Genomic DNA, 21,827 nt, shown 5'->3' with positions numbered 1-21,827 from the left:
TGCACTTCCCGCAGGTATAGTCAGCGGGGACACCGGTGGTATCCCTCACCACCCACATCCTACAGGAGGAGCATGCAACTGGCCTAGCCTCCATCCCTTCTTACCTGACAGAATATAGCTGCCCTGTGGACTAACTAGATCTCCGCCCTTCCAGAAAAAGGTATAATTGCCAAAGAACATAATTTTGGCGGCATGATAGTACAGTAGTTAGCACTGTTGCTTCACAGCTCCAGGATCCCAGGTTCGATTCCCGGCTTGGGTCACTGTCTATGCGTCTGCACGTTCTCCCCATGACTGTGTGGGTTTCCTCCGGGTGCTCCGGTTTCCTCCCACAAGTCCTGAAAGACGTTTTTGTTAGGTGAATTGGATATTCTGAATTCTCCCTCAGTGTACCCGAACAGGCGCCAGAATGTGGTGACTAGGGGATTTTCACAGTAACCTCATTGCCGTGTTGATGTAAGCCTACTTGTGACAATAATAAAGGTTATTATTATTAAGAAGAAAAGTGGGGAATTTTGCATCTTTAAAAATTATTTTGTGAAACATTGATCAGGTAACTGTTAGGAATTTGGGAAATTAACAAGGTTAACAGTGAATTTGAGTTGGAAACAAAATAACGGACAAGCAACAAGACTAGCAATCATCTAGAGGAATAATGAGATGTGTGTTGCCCAGTAACAAGATTGCATCTAGTGAAATTGAGGTGTAAATGGCATTTTCAGAAACATTTGTTTACCAGCGATCAGTGGGGCAAATAATAACTTCTAAAGTCAATGAATTTGAAAGATGCAAACAGCCAAATCCACAGGATGGGATTTCAAAGAGACTGAACATGTTCTATGTTCTATTAATGGCATAGTGTAGGTTAGATGGCTTTTGTTTCGGTGCAACATCGTGGGCCGAAGGGCCTGTACTGCGCTGTATTGTTCTATGTTCTATGAACAGTAGAACTGCTAGCAGCCTCATTGGGGAAGGAGGCTAGTTCTCCCATGAGGCTGAACCAGGAAGAGACAATTTTACAGCCTTTGTCACCCAAGCAGTATTGTGTGGTAACTGTTAGCTGGATTTGACCTCTAGAGTTCCTAAAATTGGATGTTGGGAAAAGGGGTATCTCAGTGAGTTCAAGCAACATGGGTCTATTTTGGGAACAAGAGGTAACTTCAGATAAAATGGTGTGTTGTGTCATTAATATACTTAATGTCATAGTGTATATTAGTCTTTTTTTTAACTTTAATAAATATTCTTCATTAATTGTCTACACAACAACTGGTCTGGTTCCTCATTGGTTTGTACATTGTTCCAAACAATTATACACCACTACAAATCAGTGTCGCAAGATATCCTTCGGTAATATCAGCGGGATTCTTTTTTTTAAAATATATTTTATTGAAATTTTTTTCCCTGAGCAACATTTTTCCCGCTTACAAAACAAGCGAAACGATAACAGTAACAAAACAGAAATTTTAAAACTTTTTAACAATAGTAATAATAGTAGTAATAATATACAAGTAACAAAACCTCGTACTCTATTGCCCTATACTCAACTGCCTCCCTCCCCCTCCCCCCTGGGTTGCTGCTGCTGGTCATCCGTCTTCCCTCTAACGTTCCCCTAGGTAGTCGAGAAATGGCTGCCACCGCCTGGTGAACCCTTGAGCCGATCCTCTCAGGGCAAACTTTATCTGCTCCAGTTTAATAAACCCCGCCATATTGTTTACCCAGGCCTCCAGCCCGGGGGGTTTCGCCTCCTTCCACATGAGTAGGATCCTGCGCCGGGCTACGAGGGACGCAAAGGCCACGACATCGGCCTCTTTCGCCTCCTGCACTCCCGGCTCTTCTGCAACTCCAAATAGAGCTAACCCCCAGCCTGGTTTGACCCGGGCCTTCACCACCTGCGAAATCACTCCCATCACTCCCTTCCAATACCTTTCCAGTGCCGGGCACGCCCAAAACATATGTGCATGGTTTGCCGGGCTCCCGCCACACCTCCCACATTTGTCCTCCACTCCAAAGAACCTGCTCAATCTTGCCCCCGTTATGTGTGCTCTATGTAGCACCTTAAATTGAATCAGGCTAAGCCTGGCGCATGAGGAAGAGGAATTTACCCTGCTTAGGGCATCAGCCCACATACCCTCCTCTATCTCCTCCCCTAATTCTTCTTCCCACTTTCTTTTTAGTTCGCCCACCGACTCCTCCCCCTCTTCCCTCATCTCTCTATAAATCTCTGACACCTTGCCCTCTCCGACCCACACCCCTGAAAGCACCCTGTCCTGTATCCCCTGTGTCGGGAGCCGCGGAAATTCCCTCACCTGTTGTCTAGTAAACGCCCTCACCTGCATATATCTCAAGAAATTCCCCTGGGGTAACTTATACTTTTCCTCCAGTGCTCCCAAGCTCGCAAAAGTCCCATCTATGAATAAATCTCCCACCTTCCTAATTCCCAACTGGTACCAGCTCTGAAATCCTCCATCCATTCTTCCTGGGGCGAACCTATGGTTGTTCCTGATAGGGGACCCCACCAGGGCTCCCCGCACCCCTCTCTGTCGCCTCCACTGTCCCCATATGTTCAGTGTTGCCGCCACCACCGGGTTCGTGGTGTACTTTTTCGGTGAGAACGGTAGCGGCGCCGTCACCAGCGCCTCTAGACTCGTCCCTTTACAGGACCTTCTCTCCAGCCTTTTCCACGCCGCTCCCTCACCCTCCATCATCCATCTACGTATCATTGCCACATTGGCGGCCCAATAATAATCTACCAAGTTCGGTAGTGCCAGTCCTCCTCTGTCCCTACTGCGCTGCAGGAACCCCCTCCTTACTCTCGGAACTTTCCCTGCCCACACAAAGCTCGTAATGCTCCTATCTATTTTATTAAAAAAGGTCCTGGTGATTAAAATAGGGAGACATTGAAATACAAATAAGAACCTCGGGAGGACCATCATCTTAATTGCCTGCACCCTGCCCGCCAGCGATAAAGGCTGCATGTCCCACCTCCTAAAGTCCTCCTCCATTTGTTCTACCAGCCGTGTCAGATTAAGTCTGTGCAAGGTTCCCCAGCTCCTAGCGATCTGAATCCCCAAGTATTGGAAGTTTCTTTCCACTTTCCTTAGCGGTAAGCCTTCTATCTCTCTACTCTGGTCCCCTGGATGTATCACATATAATTCACTCTTCCCCATGTTTAACCTATACCCCGAAAATTCCCCGAACCTCCTCAAGATTCGCATAACCTCTATCATCCCCCCCCCCGCTGGGTCCGACACGTATAGCAATAGGTCATCCGCGTATAACGAGACTCGGTGTTCTTCTCCCCCTCTAGTCACCCCTCTCCATTTCCTGGAGTCTCTCAGCGCCATGGCCAGAGGTTCAATTGCCAGCGCAAACAACAATGGAGACAGCGGGCATCCCTGTCTTGCTCCCCTATATAATCGGAAATACTTCGATCTATGTCGACCTGTAACTACGCTTGCCGTTGGTGCCCCATAAAGTAGTCTAACCCAGCGAATAAATCCGTTCCCAAACCCAAACCTCCTTAACACTTCCCATAAATACTCCCACTCCACCCTATCAAATGCCTTCTCTGCGTCCATTGCCGCCACTATCTCTGCCTCCCCCTCCACTGAGGGCATCATTATCACCCCTAATAGCCGTCGCACGTTAACATTCAATTGTCTCCCTTTTACGAACCCTGTCTGGTCTTCGTGCACCACCCCTGGGACACAGTCCTCTATCCTCGATGCCAGCACCTTTGCTAGCAGTTTGGCGTCCACGTTCAATAGTGAAATAGGTCTATAGGACCCACACTGCATCGGATCTTTGTCCCTCTTCAAAATTAGCGATATCGTCGCCTCCGACATTGTTGGGGGTAGTGTCCCCCCCTTCCCTGGCCTCATTGAACGTCCTCACCAACAACGGGGCCAACAAGTCCACATATTTTCTGTAGAATTCCACCGGGAACCCGTCTGGCCCCGGGGCCTTCCCTGCTTGCATGCTTCCCAGTCCCTTAATAACCTCGTCTACCTCAATCGGCGCCCCCAGGCCTGCCACCGCCTGCTCCTCCACTTTCGGGAGCCTCAACTGATCCAGGAACTGCCGCATCCCCTCCTCTCCCTCTGGGGGCTGAGACCTGTACAGTTCTTCATAAAAGGTCTTAAACACCTCATTTATCTTTCCTGCCCTTCGCACGGTGTCTCCCCTTTCATCCCTAATTCCTCCTATTTCCCTCGCTGCTGCCCTCTTTCGCAGTTGGTGCGCCAACAGGCGACTAGCCTTTTCCCCATATTCATACCTCCTCCCCTGTGCCTTCCTCCACAGTACCTCCGCCTTTCTGGTGGTCAGAAGGTCAAACTCGGTCTGGAGTCGTCTCCTCTCCCTGCACAGCTCCTCCTCAGGGGTCTCTGCAAATTCCCTGTCCACCCTTAAAATCTCCCCCAGTAATCTATCCCTTTCCTTGGCCTCTGTTTTCCTTTTGTGGGCCCCAATAGAAATCAGCTCTCCTCTGACCACCGCTTTTAGTGCTTCCCAGACCACTCCCACAGGGACCTCGCCATCGTCATTGACCTCCAGGTATCTCTCGATACACCCCCTCACTCTTGCACACACTCCCTCATCCGCCATCAGTCCCACATCTAATCGCCAGAGTGTTCTCTGCTCCCTGTCCTCTCCTACTTCCAGGTCCACCCAATGTGGGGCATGATCCGAAACCGCTATGGCTGAGTATTCAGCTTCTTCCACCCTAGAGATCAACGACCTTCCTAGAACAAACAAATCTATCCGGGAGTACACTTTATGGACGTGGGAGAAGAAGGAATACTCCCTAGCCCTGGGTCTAAGAAATCGCCATGGATCCACTCCCCCCATTTGGTCCATAAACCCCTTAAGTACCTTGGCCGCTGCCGGCCTTCTTCCAGTCCTTGAGCTGGATCTATCTAGCCCCGGGTCCAGCACCGTATTGAAGTCCCCTCCTAAAATCAAATTTCCTGCCTCCAGGTCCGGAATACGCCCCAGCATCCGTCTCATGAACCCCGCATTGTCCCAATTTGGGGCATACACATTAACCAACACGACCTCCATTCCCTCCAGCCTACCACTCACCATTACATATCTACCTCCACTATCTGCTACGATGTTCTTTGCTTCAAATGCTACCCGTTTTATCAGCGGGATTCTTAACAGTAACCATGCAAGCAATTAAGAAATTAATGAATAGAGCAAATATGTTGATATCAAACTTCAGAGAAAAGAACATCCCAAAGGACTTCAGAAAAAAATGAAGGATATGGTTAACATCTGAGATTGAGAAGGATGAGCAGTGATAATTCACTACAGTGATGGGATGTAAAATTGGTTTGATTAGAATATGTTTGAGTGCTGTGCCAGGTGGAAACCTGATTTGGAGAAATTTAAACAGGAGTTATGGGAAGTTTAGACATAGATTTCGGAGACAACAACACCTTCAAGGAATTTGACGAGGAAGGCGAGTTTGAAGACGGAGCAGTTTTCATGCACCGGAAGATTGAGGGTGGGTATTTTGAGGATGAGGGTAATACTTTTAAAAGAACTGAGGGGCAGTACCTTTGAGTGAAGCATTAACAATGTCCACGAGCCTGGGAATCAGAAAGGGAAGATGGCTGGTCAGCAGTTTAACAAGACTGTGTTGTGATAACCCTCACGAGGATCACGTGGGATCGCTGATTGATCTCCCTGTGAGCTTCGTAGAATAAGAATTCACGTGTTGAACGGGCTGAGTTCCTCCCAGCTGGGGCTCGTTAGAAGGACCTTTAAATGTAGCTCCCAGACCCGGGCCAGCAGTTCCCAATAGTCCTGGGCTGGGACGTTTGTTTTGTGTGCCATGGTAGCAGCTTTACTTTCAGTTTAAAATAAACCAGTTAGGCCTTTCGCTCTGTGCCTCCTGGAATTATTACAGTTTAATTTTTTGTTTTTGCTATATCAAAATGCTGCAGATGTTAGAAGTATGAAGGAAAAACTGAAAATATTGAAAGTGCTGCAGTAGGTCAGGCAGCTTGCATAGTAAGAACAGACTGATTTGCTTCAGCCCGCGAATATAATTGGAAGAGAAAAGAGACTGCACCCAAATCTCCACAGATGCTGACTGGCTTCCTGTGTGTTTAGAGCAGTTTTTGTTTTTATTTTATTCTGTTAACTTCAATAAGTTGAAAGCTATGATTAATGGTCACGTAGACTCGAGAGGTAATTTCACTAAAACGTTTGTTTTATCTTTCTCATCCTATGCCTATTGACACTTCTATGTCGATGAATAATCATTCCTCTCTCCTGTCGAGCCATCTGGACCTGTAAAGGCTTAATTTCCTGCAAAAACTCTCATTCAAAGTATCATGGTGCATCATTGATTTTGTCTGTATATATGTGTTTGTGGAACCCACCTCTTCACTCACCTGATGAAGGAGCTGCGCTCCGAAAGCTAGTGATTCCAAATAAACCTGTTGGACTTCAACCTGGAGTTGGAAGACTTCTTACTGTGCCCACCCCAGTCCGACGCCGGCATCTCCACATCATGACCAATAATTGAGTGACGAGATGAGATTTACAGCAGAACTCCCGGCTAACTATTTTGTAGCAAACCGTGTCTATTTACAAGTAAACAGAGTCCACTTAAATAGGACTTTATGGCAAATAGTGTACAGTTCTATTTTAAAAGAGGCTCGACAAACTCGGGCAGACAGAACTCCTGACTAAAATACAGCAACGTGTCACAGCAAAACAAAGGGTGATTTTGCTAAAGAACGGAATGAAGTCGAGAACATTTAGCTGTAACTTATTTTTAAAGTCGACCCTTAGCACATATAGCAGTGATTGGATGGGAGGTTCCCCCCGATATATCTCCATTCTGTCCAGGGTTAGAGGTGTGATGATATGGAACCACTTATTCAGTTCCTGGGCAAACATGGTCTGCTTCCTCTGCTTACTTGATGTTACAGCAGCACTGATGTGTTGAGGTTTCAGTCAGGGCAGAACCTCGCCTCCACCTGTACTTGAGTATATTGAGTTTTAAAAAAATGTATACAGCTGAGCCCCTTCGCCTCCCCCCCCCCCCCCCTCCCAATAATATTGAGATAATTTAGTTTGAACATTATTTTGTCTCCTTCCTGCTCTTTGCCCATAAATTCCCCAGTATGTAGTACTGTAAAGTGCTGCTGGATAATGCAATTTGATTTTTGCCTACCGATTTTAAATTTGTTATTACATTTGACTGCAGTCATAGAATTTTACATTGGCAGGGGAACTATTTTGAACATTTTGCCTTAACCACTTCTATTCTAAAAGCCCTTCTGGATCCTGCTTTCAATGCTATTTGTTAGGGGACCTACCTTAACAGCACTTTTCTTAAAAACAGATGCCCAATCTCTACCTCTACCATTGGCAACCAATGATTTACACCCCCAAGTTGATAACTCATTGGCCAATGGAAACAACTTGCCTGAATTTAAACTACTATTTTGTCTTGTGATTTAACATATTTAAGCATTTCAATGGCGCTGTACTGCTCTTTGAAGCTTCCTCCAATTGCTTCCCTACTTTTGTATCAAAATCCTCCGAGTAAAAGCGATGACAACGCCTAAGTGATACGTAGAAACCATGGGCTCGATTCTCCACTTCGCGACACATAAATCTCAATCGGGCGGAGAATCCTGGGTAACCCAAAAATCGAGGTTTCCACCCAACACCAATTCCGTCGCCATACTCCAGTCCCTCACTGGCAGTGATGTTGAATGTTTGTACCCCATGCTGGCGGGCCCATCCAAAACCATCATTTGCATGGACTTTAATATCATTAGCAGCTTGGGCACTTCATGCTCCACCGTTCCACGATGCTCCATACCTCTTAGGTGGAAGTCTCACGGGTGTGAATTAGTGCAGTTATTTACAAGCATGGCTGCTGAGGGGGAGCGGGAGACTCAAAAATACTCTGAAACAGCCTAAAAATTTGTCAGGCTTCCTGGGGTTGGCTGCCCGGGCCAGGGGCAGTAGCAGGGAGCAACTTGGTGCCAGGTCCATGGACTCGGGGTGTCCCTCTTGCGATTGAGGTAGCCTGGCTCAGACCACCATTGCTGCAGATCCTTTTAAATGGCCTTTGGTTCTACCGCCGGCATGGGGTCCAAACATTTAATATCACTGCCAGTGAGGGACTGGAGCATGGCGGCGGAATTGGTGTTTTGGTGGAAACCTCGCAGTCTGCCTTTTAAATAGCCTTTGATTCTACTCACGGGCTTCTGGCTGTTCACTTTGCTCAGTGCTGCCTGTGTCTCTTGAATGCTCAGAAGGTCTCTGGTCATCTCAGAACTCACCTAGGCTGCCCTCATACCCCAGCTGTATCATCAAGGGGATAGGCGCAGCCAAGCTCATTTGGGCACTCACCAGGCATTGATGCTCCTCCGAAGCGCTGCCCCACTGTAGAGGAAGCAGCGGATCAGCAGAGCTCACCTCAGCCAGAGGATACCGTGGCCTTTGGAGCCCTCCCAAGGTCTCTGCCTCTCGGGGCAGAGGCCTCAGCAGTGACCCCCACTCCACTGGATCACCAGCTGTCTCCTCCTCATGAGGCTGGCAGTGCTGTCGGCCTCTGCTTTGACCTCATAGGGAGTGTTCAGGAGGACAGGCTTGAGTCTCCTCCAGCGGTCGGCCGCCGAACCTCACTCTCAGCCTGCCAGCTCAAGATGGCGGTCCGATACTGGAATCCCTCATATTCCATGCTGTGCATAAATTTGCATGCCGTGGAACACCGAATTGCTTACTGCTTTGTTCTCCCAGGGGCAACGTAAATCAGTTGCAATTCGGCTCCAGCGGGAGAACATAGGGCACGATCTTCCCAAAAGGGAACAAAGTCCCTGAGTGAGCACATTTAGCCGCGTATTTCCTGGCACCCTCGTTGAATAAGGATCTAAACGGGGAATTTGCGCCCAAGGCTGCCCATAGCCCCGTTTTTTACAAAGGGGATCTCTGCTCGCCGGAACTCCTCATTGTAGCGAGAGATCAGGATGCCATTTTTAAATGGTGTCCCAATGTCTAAGGCTCATAAAAAAAATTCCCACCCACTCCCCAGCCCGAATGCAACATGGGAGGCTCCAGCACCCACGGTGGGCAACTCTGGCCCAATCGCACACGCTCAAAAAATGCCAGCTTGGCAGTGCCACCTGGGCACAACAAATGCCAGCTGGCAGTGCCACTTGGGTACCTTGGCAGGGTCCCAGGTTGGCAGTTCCAGGCTGGCAGTGCCAGTGCACCACCCAGCCCAAAGTGCATGCAGCTGGGGGCCTCCGGTCCACTTGGAGATTCCCCCATGGGTGCCTTTCCATCTGGTCCCCGTTTGTGGGGACCTGTGCTAAACGGCGCTCGCCTGAAGTCCCCAAGGATTCAATCCCAAAGCCTTCAGTGCCTTGGGAATCTGCACATTAGGGTAACGCTTACTGCCTCGCTCTAATGTGCCGATGTGCCAAAAACTGACCCCGCCCATTGTGGGGGAGATTCCCCTTGCAACATCTCGCGAGATTGTGTTGAATCTTGCGAGGCATTGCGAACCGTTTAGATCCCAGGAGCACGGTCTCCTGGCTTTCACCGGCCTCGCTGCACTGCAGCAGGCCTCTTTTCCAGTACAGCGTCTCCCCAGCGGGGAATCCGGCCCAACGTGTTGATGCTGGGTCAGAAATGCGTGAGGCTTGCATTCCCATTCGGGGGGTGCTATTTGTGGATCAATTCAGAACATGCTAATGGGTTAGTGCTGTGTTGGTGTGAATTCCGAGCAATTTACGGCCCAGCGGGCGTTCTAAACACTGGTGCCAAAGGAAGAGCTTGGCAGCTGGAGCCGTTTTTAAGCTCACCACTTACCACACATTCACTGAAGCCACCATGGTGGCTCACCTAAGCCTACCACTGAGGTCGGGAGGTCGAGATGGACCCACAGTTCCATGCTAGTAAAGAGTGGAAGGACATGCTCTTCCCCAGAGTGGGCTGCAGACTCAAATCTGCCCACCTGAACACTGCCTGGGAGACGGTGTCAGAGGCAGAGGCAGTCAGTGCTGCCTGTCTCACCAGGAGGAGACAGCTGCTGATGGGTGGGGGTCACTGGTGAAGCCTCTGCCCTGAGAGGGAAAGAGAACCAGGGAGGATTCCAAAGGCCACAGTGCAGGTGTCCTCTGGTTGGGGTGAGCTCTGCTGATCCCCTGCTTCCTCTGCAATGGGGCAGCGTTTCTGAGGAGTACCAACATCTTGTGGCCACCTGATTGAACTTCGCCATGCCCATCCCCTAGATGATACAGCTGAGATATGAGGGTGTCCAGAGGGGCGGCCTGGGTGGACTCCGAGATGACCAGAGGCCTTCTGAGCATTTAGAGGACACAGGCAGCAGTGTGAGTAGCCAGGAGGCTGAAAGTAGCACCAAAGGGTTGCGTTTAAAAGACAGACTGCAGCAATGGCGGTCCGAACCAGGCCACCCCGATCCCGAGGGGAACACCCCGAGTCTCCTTTGCATCAAGTCACTACCCGCTATTGCCCCCAGCCTGATAGTTTTCAATAGTTTTTCAATGTTTTTTTAGCCTCCCGCTCCCCCTCTGCAGCCATGGCGCCCAGTCCACATTTGTAAATGCTGGTGGTAATTCGCACCCACAAGACTTCTGCCTGAAAGGAGCGGAGCATCGTGGAAGGGCTGAGCATATTGTGTCTCACCCACTAATCAGATTTAAATGAATGCAAATGCCGTTTTTGCATGCCACCGCCGGGGTGGGATGCAAACCTCGTCATGGCCACCAACAAGGGAATGGAGCATGGCTCCTGAATTGGCGTCGGGCGCGGATCTCTACTGCCCGATTGTGGTTTGCAGTTGCGCCGGCACGAGGTGGAACATTTTGCCCATTATCTCAAAAGATTTTCCCTTTTCTATCAATTTTCATCTTAAAACTATTAAAGTTTTGTTTTGCTATCTTTTCGAGATGAGGTTCCTAATTCACAGACTACTTTTGAGTTTGAACTTCTTAAAGCTTCTATTTACAACTAAGGACATTCACACTTTTGAACTTGTTCTTTCTTTCAGCTTTGTAAAGTATGTATACAGGTTAGCTCCCTTCGTAGGAATGTTTTAAACATGGTAATCTATGTTTTTTTTTTACAGCTTTCTGCTGCAATAATAATCTCTTTCCTTTGAACTTGCAGTGCTAAGCCAACGGGAAGATGACGGAAGAGGTGATAGTGATTGCCAAGTTTGACTATGTAGCTCAGCAGGAGCAAGAGCTGGACATCAAGAAGAATGAACGATTATGGCTGTTAGACGACTCCAAGTCATGGTGGCGTGTTCGAAACTCCACAAACAGAACCGGCTTTGTACCATCAAATTATGTGGAAAGAAAAAACAGCGCGAGGAAAGCTTCTATTGTGAAGAATCTGAAGGATACCTTGGGTGAGTTTGTCATTGGTAATATATGCTTCGAGCATTGCGACAGTCAAACTAATTGTGTTTTTTTTTAAAAAGTTCCTTTATGTAAACTCAACACACTAAGTATGTTTTTATTGAAAACTCTTCCTGTCAAAGAATGTGGCACCAAATTATGAATGTCAGCAGCCATAATCATGAGGGAATTGTTCCAGCACTGAATGCTGGGAGCCCGAGTCGGTATTTAAATGACTGAAATGGGCAGATGGGTGGGTGGTAATGGTGAAATATATACAATAAAAATACTGTGCCGCTAAATGTAATACTCTTGCAAACATCTGTTCCTTTTTTTAATGTTGCTTTCAGCTTTCATAAACTTAACACCTAAAAATAAGTAGGACAGAATGGCAGATGCACTAGAAATCCTCTCGTACTACAACTTAACCTCCAAATAAGTACTTTTTTTTTTGAGGAAAGATTTATGTAGACTTGTTGCAAAGTAATCAGTTCTTCTGAGTTTTAATATACCAGCCTTGATTATGTGCATTATTTAAAAAGGAGCTTTCAGATCAACATTTATCAACATTTGAAGATGTTGAGCTGCACAATCATGTTTACCTGTGTGTCGCTACTTCTTTTCATAATGCCCACAAAGCAGATTGAACTTAATGTACATTTTTGCCTATTAATAGACTAAATTGATAGCATATATTACAGCCTTTATTTCCAAACACAGGCAAATTGCCAATTTCTGCCAAAGCGCAGCTAATCATGGATATATTTTCCAAATTAACAAAGAACATTAAATTGTGCAACGGAAAATAATTGATTTTGGAAAAATGGGAATAGAATTTCAACACCAACTAGGTATTGTAAATCTCAAAGGTTTTCACTAATACATTCAGAATCATCTGTAGTCTATGTGGAATTAATCCTAAAACTATAATTTTGCTTATATTTGTACTTTGATGCACATTCTTGCAGATCGTTGCTGACAAATAGCGCAGGAAAATAGTATGGCCAGTTTTAGGAATCAGTGGTGGAGTGTTTACAATAGGGGATAGCTGAGCAAATTTGACTATGTTGTTCATCCGTGCAAATATGATTGAGTTGCAGTGGTAACCGTTCGGCATGTTCTTACTGTGAAAAAAACGACAAAACCAAAATAATGCTCAGCAAAAAAATGACTCCGCGAATATTGCTCAGCGCCTCCAGAGAACACCGACTGTAGACTAGTGCATATTTTCACTTCCGTTTGCCTCCGGGTCCACGGCCATTTGAGGAATTGCTCCCAGATGTGTATGTGATCTATTCTAATTGATCCTGCTGTTCTACCCACTATTGACCACACAGCCGATTCAAAATTATGTAGGACTTGGTTAGTTTAGGATTTTTAAACCAGCAGTGGGCAATCTTGTTGTTTGTGACATGGGCATCATGGGTTGGTTTCCAAATCTTTAAAAACTGAATTCAAATTTCTCAACAACGAAGGTGAGATTTGTGTTATATTGCACTTTGTGGTAATATGTTGTTACTCTTTGCCTCGTATTCCAGAATGGTCTGACAGTGTGATGATCAAGAAACCACCGATCTTTAACTTGAAGCAAAACTGATTTATTGAATAACGATTAAATTAAAAAGAGTTTGCGCACTCTACTGAGCTGTAACGATTAATGAAACTATAATCTATGATTAACTATTTACTAATGAATGCCACGTGCTACTTTTCTCTAACCTAAATTAGTCCTAGAGTTGTGATCAATCTCTCTCCTCTGCTAACACTACCCAAGATTCCCTGAGCTTTGATATTTATACTGGGAACTGGAGGTGCCCTCTAGTGTTTGAATTACACTGAGATGTAATAATTAACCCTTTAGTATTAGGCCTATATACATATTATTACAATTTGTAATAATCTCTATATTATTAGTCCAGGCTTATGGAATACTAATCCAGCAACATAGTGCATTGGTTATCATACCCCTTAGTACTGATGTATTCTTATTAAAAGCCCATTTACTGGACTGCGCTGTATAATTTTGCTGCCTCCCGTACTGGCTGTATTTGGCTTTGGTGAAATTTATGATTCCCTAGGCTGTGGGAATTTTCCTCTCTTTCAACTGTTACTTATTTTAATTGTACTAACAGAAAAGCTGTTTCAGCCAGTCATAACAAGAGAAAAAAAGGATATTGGGAGAGTGACCAGAGGTTTAGTCAAAGTAAGTTTTAAAAAAAAAAAAGTGGTTTCAAAATGAGAAGTGAGTGTTGCGACACAGATGGAGTGAGAGAGTTGCAGAGCATGGGATTGAAAGGGCTGACAGGCAGTGGAGCAAATGGAAGGGAGAATGAGGAAATGACCCAGAGTCAAGAGGAATGAAACGATCCCAGGAGAGCTGTAGGTTTGAAGAATGTAAGAGTTAGAGACTTGGTGAGACCCGGGAAGTTTGATCACTGGGAGGAAATTTAACAAATTGGAAACTTTCGAGTCAGCAAGGAGTTTGGTTAAGCTGAAGTATACAGTGTGTGGAGGATGGGAAGTAACCGGGAGAGCATTGGAATAGGGGAGGCAGTGACGTAGTGGTATTGTCACTGGACCAGTAATCCAGAGACCCAGAATCATGCTCCAGGGACCTGGGTTCAAATCCCACCCATGGCAGATAGTGAAATTTGAATTCAATAAAAATCTGGAATTAAAAGCCATGGAACCATTGTCGAGTGTCATAAAAGCCCATCTGGTTCACTAATATCCTTTAGGGAAGGAAATCTGCTGTCCTTACCTGGTCTTGCCTACATGTGACTTCAGATCCACAGCAACATGGTTGACTCTTAAATTTAAAAAAAATAAATGTAGAATACCCAATTCATTTTTCCAATTAAGGGGCAATTTAGCCTGGCCAATCCACCTACCCTGCACATCTTTGGGTTGTGGGGGTGAAACCCACGCAAACACGGGGAGAATGTGCAAACTCCACACGGACAGTGACCCAGAGCTGGGATCGAACCTGGGACCTCGGCGCCGTGAGGCTGCAGTGCTAACCACTGCACCACCGTGCAGCCCGTTGACTCTTAAAAATGTTGGCCCATTCAGCGAAGCTCACATTCCATGAACAAATTTTGTAAAAAGTTGAGTCTGAAAATGACAAGAGTACCAACATATTGGATGGGCTGAGGCTGGGACAGAAGAAGGCAATTTTATAGTGAAAATAGGCTGTTGTGATGCAGAACGTATGGAAACACAACTTCAGGTGCAAAGATTGAGAAAAGTCTGTGATAATGGCCAGGGAGAGAGATGGAATTTGTGGCGAGTTGTTGCCGATTTTGATGAGTGGAATACTATCCCACCAGTGTCACTAACAACGGTTGCCAATTCTGCATCGGAGACGCCAATAATATTGCCCTTCTTATATTGAGTGGTATTGCTTTTCAGAGTCGCTAGGTATCAGATGATACCACCACAAGGTTCAAACGGATATTGATCAAAGACCCAACAGCCAGTCAGTTAGTTCAAGTTCAATAATGGTTTATTTACACACAAGATTAACTCATACATGAAACATAAAACCCTACAAGCTAAATTACACCAAACACTACAACAACCTGTACTTAACTTTCAGGCACCCGGCTTTGGCAGAGGAACAAGGCCTTTGTTCGGATCTGGAGTGGCTGGGTCTGGAGAAGTAACTTCGGTTCTGCTGGGCTCAGCCGTCTGGTAGCGATCGTTGATCTTGAACTTGCTTCTGGTCATGGTGCTGCAGTTGGCTTCAGGTATAGGACAGGCTGATGTGCCAGGGCCAAATGAGATCAAACACATGGCAGTGTCTCTCTTTATCCTTTGGGGTTTCGCGCTCTTTGGGGCGGTCCAATAATTCGGCAGGCTTCGATCACTGCCTTCGATTTGAGCCAATAAAGGGGCGGGTGCCTTAAGAGCTGGGCGTATCCTGAGCGGTCATTGACCTTTCTGTTTGGGCTTCCTGCGTGAAGGGAGTGGCGCCAATGGGTCTGGAATTGTATCTGATACCTGAGTACCAGTCCTTTGTCCTGGGGAAATGGGTCATTCGAATGCAAATCGGCTAGGGGTTTCGATACGGTCTGGTTCTCTGTTAGCAAATATACATTTAGGCTCTGGATTTGCCTGAATCCTGTATTGGCCATATTTCCCTTGAGTCTTTGCAAGTATCCATGTTTACTTTGTAAGTGGCCATCCCAGATGGCTACAGTCCATCCTCTTGATCCTAAACGTGAAGCGTGGTGGATCACAGTACTGATCCTTCATCTGTTCTTTGGGGTGCCAGGTACCCTTGGTCAGGGACAGGTTCTATACTACTCTGTCCTATGTATTGGAGCATTTACCTAAGTTTTTAATACATCACACATTCATAAATTCTAAAGGGGCACTATAACATTTCATCATTCATTTAACGTCTTTACACAAGGGGAACCTCTAACTGTCCTTACCTAAACTACACTTATGCTGCGAGCTAATAACCAAAAAGAACTTATATTACAGTACAAAAATTTTAAATGATAGCAGCATCACATTCCTACTTAACTTATTACATTTACTGAAAACGCAAACTTTATTCATCAGAAAGAGTTCAAAAAGAGTGTGGGGTCTGTTGAAGTCCATCAAAGGGGGCTCGGAGTGTATATATCGGGGAGTGGGGGGCTCTCCTTCGCCATTTTCGAAGTCTTAAGTGTCTGAATGACACTGCAGAGTATTGCAATAACTAATAAGGCTTCTACCGTGTATGAGAGGGAATACCATCTTATGATGTTATCGCACTATGTGGGGGTATCATTGTTTTTTCATGGGAGGTGTGGTTTCCGGGCTAGGGGTATTGTGTGGTATGGCTGTATTCGGAGCCAATGTGGTGTGGGTTACAGGGGCCATCGACGTTCGCAACTGTTGTGATCTAACGATGATCATGATAGAGGTCATCAGTTCTGTCTTCATCTTGTCTTTTGTTCCTTGTATCCTCGTATATTCCTGGGGGTGCAAGCATAATATCTGTTATTATCTTTGTTTAACATCTCGTTTGTCTGTCTGTTTCTCCTTAATATTAATTTCCCATTAGAATTGTCACCATGTGTGACTCCCTCTGTTAAAGTGCAAGGAATTCTCGCAGCTTGTGGTCAATGCGTTGAGTGGGAGGACAATTTATTCCACCAGCCTTTCTTAAATCACAGCCATGGGAAGTTGAGGCTTATCTTAACCAGCCGAATTTCAGAGCGGCCAGTTTTATATATGTGTTAGCCGCAATCACATTTGGCCTGGGGTGTAACTAGCATATGGAGTCTGTGTAGTGTGACTGAAGAAGAGAGGAAGGAGGACAGAAACAAAAATGAAGTGGCATTGCTGAGGTGTCAATGGCATGAGAAGTGGTGGTTAAGCGCTCACAGTTTGCATGGGGCAGCTGGGACCTTGTAGCTGCTGTGGGTGGTGTTCTCTTTCATATACAGTGATTAGCACTGTGGCTTCATAGTGCCAGGGACCCGGGTTCGATTCCCCGCTGGGTCACTGTCTGTGTGGAGTCTGCACCTTCTCCCCGTGTCTGCGTGGGTTTCCTCCGGGTGCTCCAAAGACGTACAGGTTAGATGGATTGGCCATGTTAAATTGCCCCGAGTGACCCAAAAAATAGGTTAGGAGGGGTTATTGGGTTACGGGGATAGGGTGGAAGTGAGGGTCTAAGTGGGTCGGTGCAGACTCGAAGGGCCGAATGGCCTCCTTCTGCACTCTATGTTCTATGTGTGGGCTAGTCTAGCTGGTGGTGGGCGTCTCCTGTGATCTCAGGTGAAGTGTCCTGACTGCCCACAGTTGTAACATGACCCCTGGTGATGTGGAGCAGGCTCTCTGGTGCATTGCTCCCTTGGGTATGGTTCCCTGGGTGGGGGGTTGGGCTGTTGGTGTCGTTCCTGGTTTGGGGGGTTTTGTCGGCATTCGCCGGCGTAATGTCCCTTTTGTCCACAATTATAGCATCTCTGTGCTCTGTGGTGCTGTCCGTCATGTCTATCTTCGTTTACCCATACGGGGTCCTGACGTGTCCTTACTGGATTCATATTTGCTTCTGCCTTCTCCTACTCTGCCTTTTTATGTAGGGATTGTACCCAAGCTCTAGAAAGTCTCTTTGGAACCCACACTTCATTATGTGTGGCGTCTGAGGGGTCATAATTCGCACAGGCTTTTTAATCTGCATCTGTGGCGTGGGAGACTAAAATACTGGTCCATTTGGTTGTGTTTTCGACATATGAGTGTGCGCGGACTAAATCTCCAATTACCGCTTTGAAATGGATCCAAAGGCGACTGCATATGCAGTCGGATGCTCTCCCTTCTTTTGTCTGCAGCGATTTAGACCTTCTACGGGATCTCCTCTGTTATAACTAATTGCATCTAAAATAGCTGTCTACATGTCCTGGAGGCTTCCTCCTCCTACATCCTGTGGATCGGGTAATGCTGAACTAACGGATGGGTCAATGCTCATCACTATTGGACAAAAACGGACCCATCTAAAGTACTCGAACTATAGCGTTTCTAGTCAATATTTGGAAAGTTAAAGTCCTCCATAACAACTACCATGTTACTTTCGCTCCTATCCAGAATCATCTTTGCAATCCTTTCCTCTACATCTCTGGAACTTTTCGGAGGCCTATAGAAAGCCCCTAACGGGGTGACCTCTCCTTTCCTGTTTCTAACCTCAGCCCATACTACCTCAGTAGACGAGTCCTCATCAAACGTCCTTTCTGCCACCGTAATACTGGCCTTGACTAACAGTGCACCCCTCCCCCTCTTTTACCACCTTCCCTGAGCTTACGGAAATATCTTAAACCCCGGCACCTGCAACAACCATTTCTGTCCCTGCTCTCTCCGTGTCTCCGAAATGGCCACAACATCGAAGTCCAAGGTACCAACCCATGCCGCAAGTTCACCCACCATATTCCGGATGCTCCTGGCATTGAAGAAGACACACTTTAAACCACCTTCCTGTTGAAACCTTACTCATGACCTCACTCACGACTCTCAATCTCCTGCATACTGGAGCTACAATTCAGGTTTCCAAGCCCCTGCTGAACGAGTTTAAACCCTCCCGAAGGGCATTAGCAAATTTCCCCCCCCCCCAGGATATTGGTACCCCTCTGGTCCAGGTGTAGACCATCCCGTTTGTAGAGGTCCCACCGACTCTAGAATGAGCCCCAATTATCCAGAAATCTGAAACCCTCCCTCCTGCACCATCCCAGTAGCCACGTGGGCAGGAGGGTTTCCTGACACAGTATGTAGATAGGCCAACGAGAGGCGAGGCCATATTGGATTTGGTACTGGGTAATGAACCAGGACAGGTGTTAGATTTGGGGGTAGGTGAGCACTTTGGTGATAGTGACCACAATTCGGTTACGTTTACTTTAGCGATGGAAAGGGATAGGTATATACCGCAGGGCAAGAGTTATATCTGGGGGAAAGGCAATTATGATGCGATGAGGCAAGACTTAGGATGCATCGGATGGAGAGGAAAACTGCAGGGGATGGGCACAATGGAAATGTGGCGCTTGTTCAAGGAACAGCTACTGCGTGTCCTTGATAAGTATGAACCTGTCAGGCAGGGAGGAAGTGGTCGAGCAAGGGAACCGTGGTTTACTAAAGCAGTCGAAACACTTGTCAAGAGGAAGAAGGAGGCTTATGTAAAGATGAGACATGAAGGTTCAGTTAGGGCGCTCGAGAGTTACAAGTTAGCTAGGAAGGACCTAAAGAGAGAGCTAAGAAGAGCCAGGAGGGGACATGAGAAGTCTTTTGCAGGTGGGATCAAGGATAACCCTAAAGCTTTCTATAGATATGTCAGGAATAAACAAATGACTAGGGTAAGAGTAGGGCCAGTCAAGGACAGTAGTGGGAAGTTGTGCTTGGAGTCCAAGGAGATAGGAGAGGTGCTAAATGAATATTTTTCATCAGTATTCACACAGGAAAAAGACAATGTTGTCGAGGAGAATACTGAGATTCAGGCTACTAGACTAGAAGGGCTTGAGGTTCATAAGGAGGAGGTGTTAGCAATTCTGGAAAGTGTGAAAATAAATAAGTCCCCTGGGCCAGTTGGGATTTATCCTAGGATTCTCTGGGAAACTAGGGAGGAGATTGCTGAGTCTTTGGCTTTGATCTTTAAGTCATCTTTGTCTACAGGAATAGTGCCAGAAGACTGGAGGATAGCAAAGGTTGTCCCCTTGTTCAAGAAGGGGAGCAGAGACAACCCCGGTAGCTATAGACCAGTGAGCCTTACTTCTGTTGTGGGCAAAATCTTGGAAAGGTTTATAAGAGATAGGATGTATAATCATCTGGAAAGGAATAATTTGATTAGAGATAGTCAACACGGTTTTGTGAAGGGTAGATCGTGCCTCACAAACCTTATTGAGTTCTTTGAGAAGGTGACCAAACAGGTGGATGAGGGTAAAGCAGTTGATGTGTATATGGATTTCAGTAAAGCGTTTGATAAGGTTCCCCACGGTAGGCTACTGCAGAAAATACGGAGACATGGGATTCAGGGAGATTTAGCAGTTTGGATCAGAAATTGGCAAGCTGGAAGAAGACAAAGGGTGGTGGTTGATGGGAAATGTTCAGACTGGAGTCCAGTTACTAGTGGTGTACCACAAGGATCTGTTTTGGGGCCACTGCTGTTTGTCATTTTTATAAATGACCTGGAGGAGGGCGTAGAAGGATGGGTGAGCAGATTTGCAGATGACACTAAAGTCGGTGGAGTTGTGGACAGTGCGGACGGATGTTACAAGTTACAGAGGGACATAGATAAGCTGCAGCGCTGGGCTGAGAGTTGAAATGCAGTTTCGAAAATGGAGTTTAATGCAGAAAAGTGTGAGGTGATTCCTTTTGGAAGGAATAACAGGAAGACAGAGTACTGGGCTAATGGCAGTGTGGATGAGCAGAGAGATCTCTGTGTCCATGTACATAGATCCCTGAAAGTTGCCACCCAGGTTGAGAGGGTTGTTAAGAAGGCGTATGGTCTGTGAGCTTTTATTAGTAGAGGGATTGAGTTTCGGAGCCATGAGGTCATGTTGCAGCTGTACAAAACTCTGGTGCGGCCGCGTTTGGAGTATTGCGTGCAATCCTGGTCGCCGCATTATAGGAAGGATGTGGAAGCATTGGAAAGGGTGCAGAGGAGATTTACCAGAATGTTGCCTGGTATACAAGATGATCAGAGGATTAGATAGGGTGGACAGAGAGCTTTTTTCCTCGGATGGTGATGTCTAACACGAGGGGACATAGCTTTAAATTGAGGAGAGATAAATATAAGACAGATGTCAGAGGTAGGTTCTTTACTCCGAGAGTAGTAAGGGCGTGGAATGCCCTGCCTGCAACAGTAGTGGACTCGCCAATACTAAGGGCATTCAAATGGTCATTGGATAGACATATGGACAATAAGGGAATAGTGTAGATGGGCTTTAGAGTGGTTGCACAGGTCGGTGCAGCATCGAGGGCCGAAGGGCCTGTACTGCGCTATAATGTTCTATAAGTTTCACTTCCTCCGGTTCGTCCAGACCGTACATAACTGTCTGTTGTTTTACTCGCTCAAAGAAATGGTGTGGGTCTGCTGTGGGTTGGAATGGTGCAATTTTGGCACAGGCATCTCTCAATTGTGTGATGGATAATGGGGTGGTGTACACTAAATCGGGTTTGTCGTCAATCGGTGACTTGTGCTGCGTGGTGACTGGATTCATGGGGTTGTGCGCTGTCTGTGCAGTCGGTGTGCGGGTGCTTTCCTTTTCGGGGCTTGGGGTGCTCTATTCTGATTTTCGGTATCTTCTACATACCTATAGGCAGTTTCATTGAGTTCCTGCCAACCGGGACCATCTTCCTGGTCTAAATTTGGTCCAAAGGTGTCTCTGAAACCATTTTGCACTGAGAGCAGTGACTGTAACCGTGAAATTTGCTGCCTGCATTTGGAGTGGTTTACTGAACTCTGCCTTTGTTCCGTTGTGGAATTGTGGAGTGCTCGTAAAGCTGCCTTTAAGTCTGCGCATTGCTTTGTTAACTGTTCTACTTGTTGTTCCATCTCTTCTCTTACCAAGACTGCGCGTTGTGTATCTTGGTAGGCCTTATCATATTGTGTCTGAAAGCTGCTTAGGTGAACTAGATGAAATTGGTGTGCCCGTTTGACATCAGCCATCTCCTTGTCTTTTGCTGCTAGCTGCTCTTGGAGTTGCTCATTAACTTTTTCACACTTGCTAATGTTTCCCTCACTCTTCTCCTCTTTCTCAATAAGCTGTCTGCAGAGCATCCTCACGACCTCCTCTGTGCCTCGCAATTGTGCCAGACAGGACACTATTGCCATCGGCTTACGAACTTTCCCTAAATTCTTCTTGTGTATCTCGGTTACGTTGTCCCACCAAGTTTGTCCTATACTACCAGGACCTGACTCTTCATTCGCACAAGACTCAGACCAAAGAG

At 46.5% G+C, this 21,827-nt stretch overlaps 1 protein-coding gene across 2 annotated transcripts in view; it reads left to right on the top strand.

Annotated features, from left to right (window-relative positions):
• The window catches only part of LOC140389955 (SH2/SH3 adapter protein NCK1-like), a 314,633-nt gene that overhangs the window by 196,643 nt on the left and 96,163 nt on the right, over positions 1-21,827 (top strand). For both annotated transcript variants that reach the window (XM_072474657.1, XM_072474656.1), the window contains one exon: positions 11,170-11,413. In XM_072474657.1, coding sequence (XP_072330758.1) covers positions 11,188-11,413 — 226 coding nt within the window. In that variant the 5' untranslated portion in view covers positions 11,170-11,187. The remainder of the gene's footprint in view (positions 1-11,169; positions 11,414-21,827) is intronic.

The sequence above is a fragment of the Scyliorhinus torazame genome, chromosome 14 (assembly GCF_047496885.1).
Source record: "Scyliorhinus torazame isolate Kashiwa2021f chromosome 14, sScyTor2.1, whole genome shotgun sequence".
Lineage (NCBI taxonomy): Eukaryota > Metazoa > Chordata > Chondrichthyes > Carcharhiniformes > Scyliorhinidae > Scyliorhinus > Scyliorhinus torazame.
Note: the sequence above shows the minus strand (reverse complement) of the source record. Positions and strands in the feature narration are given on the sequence as shown.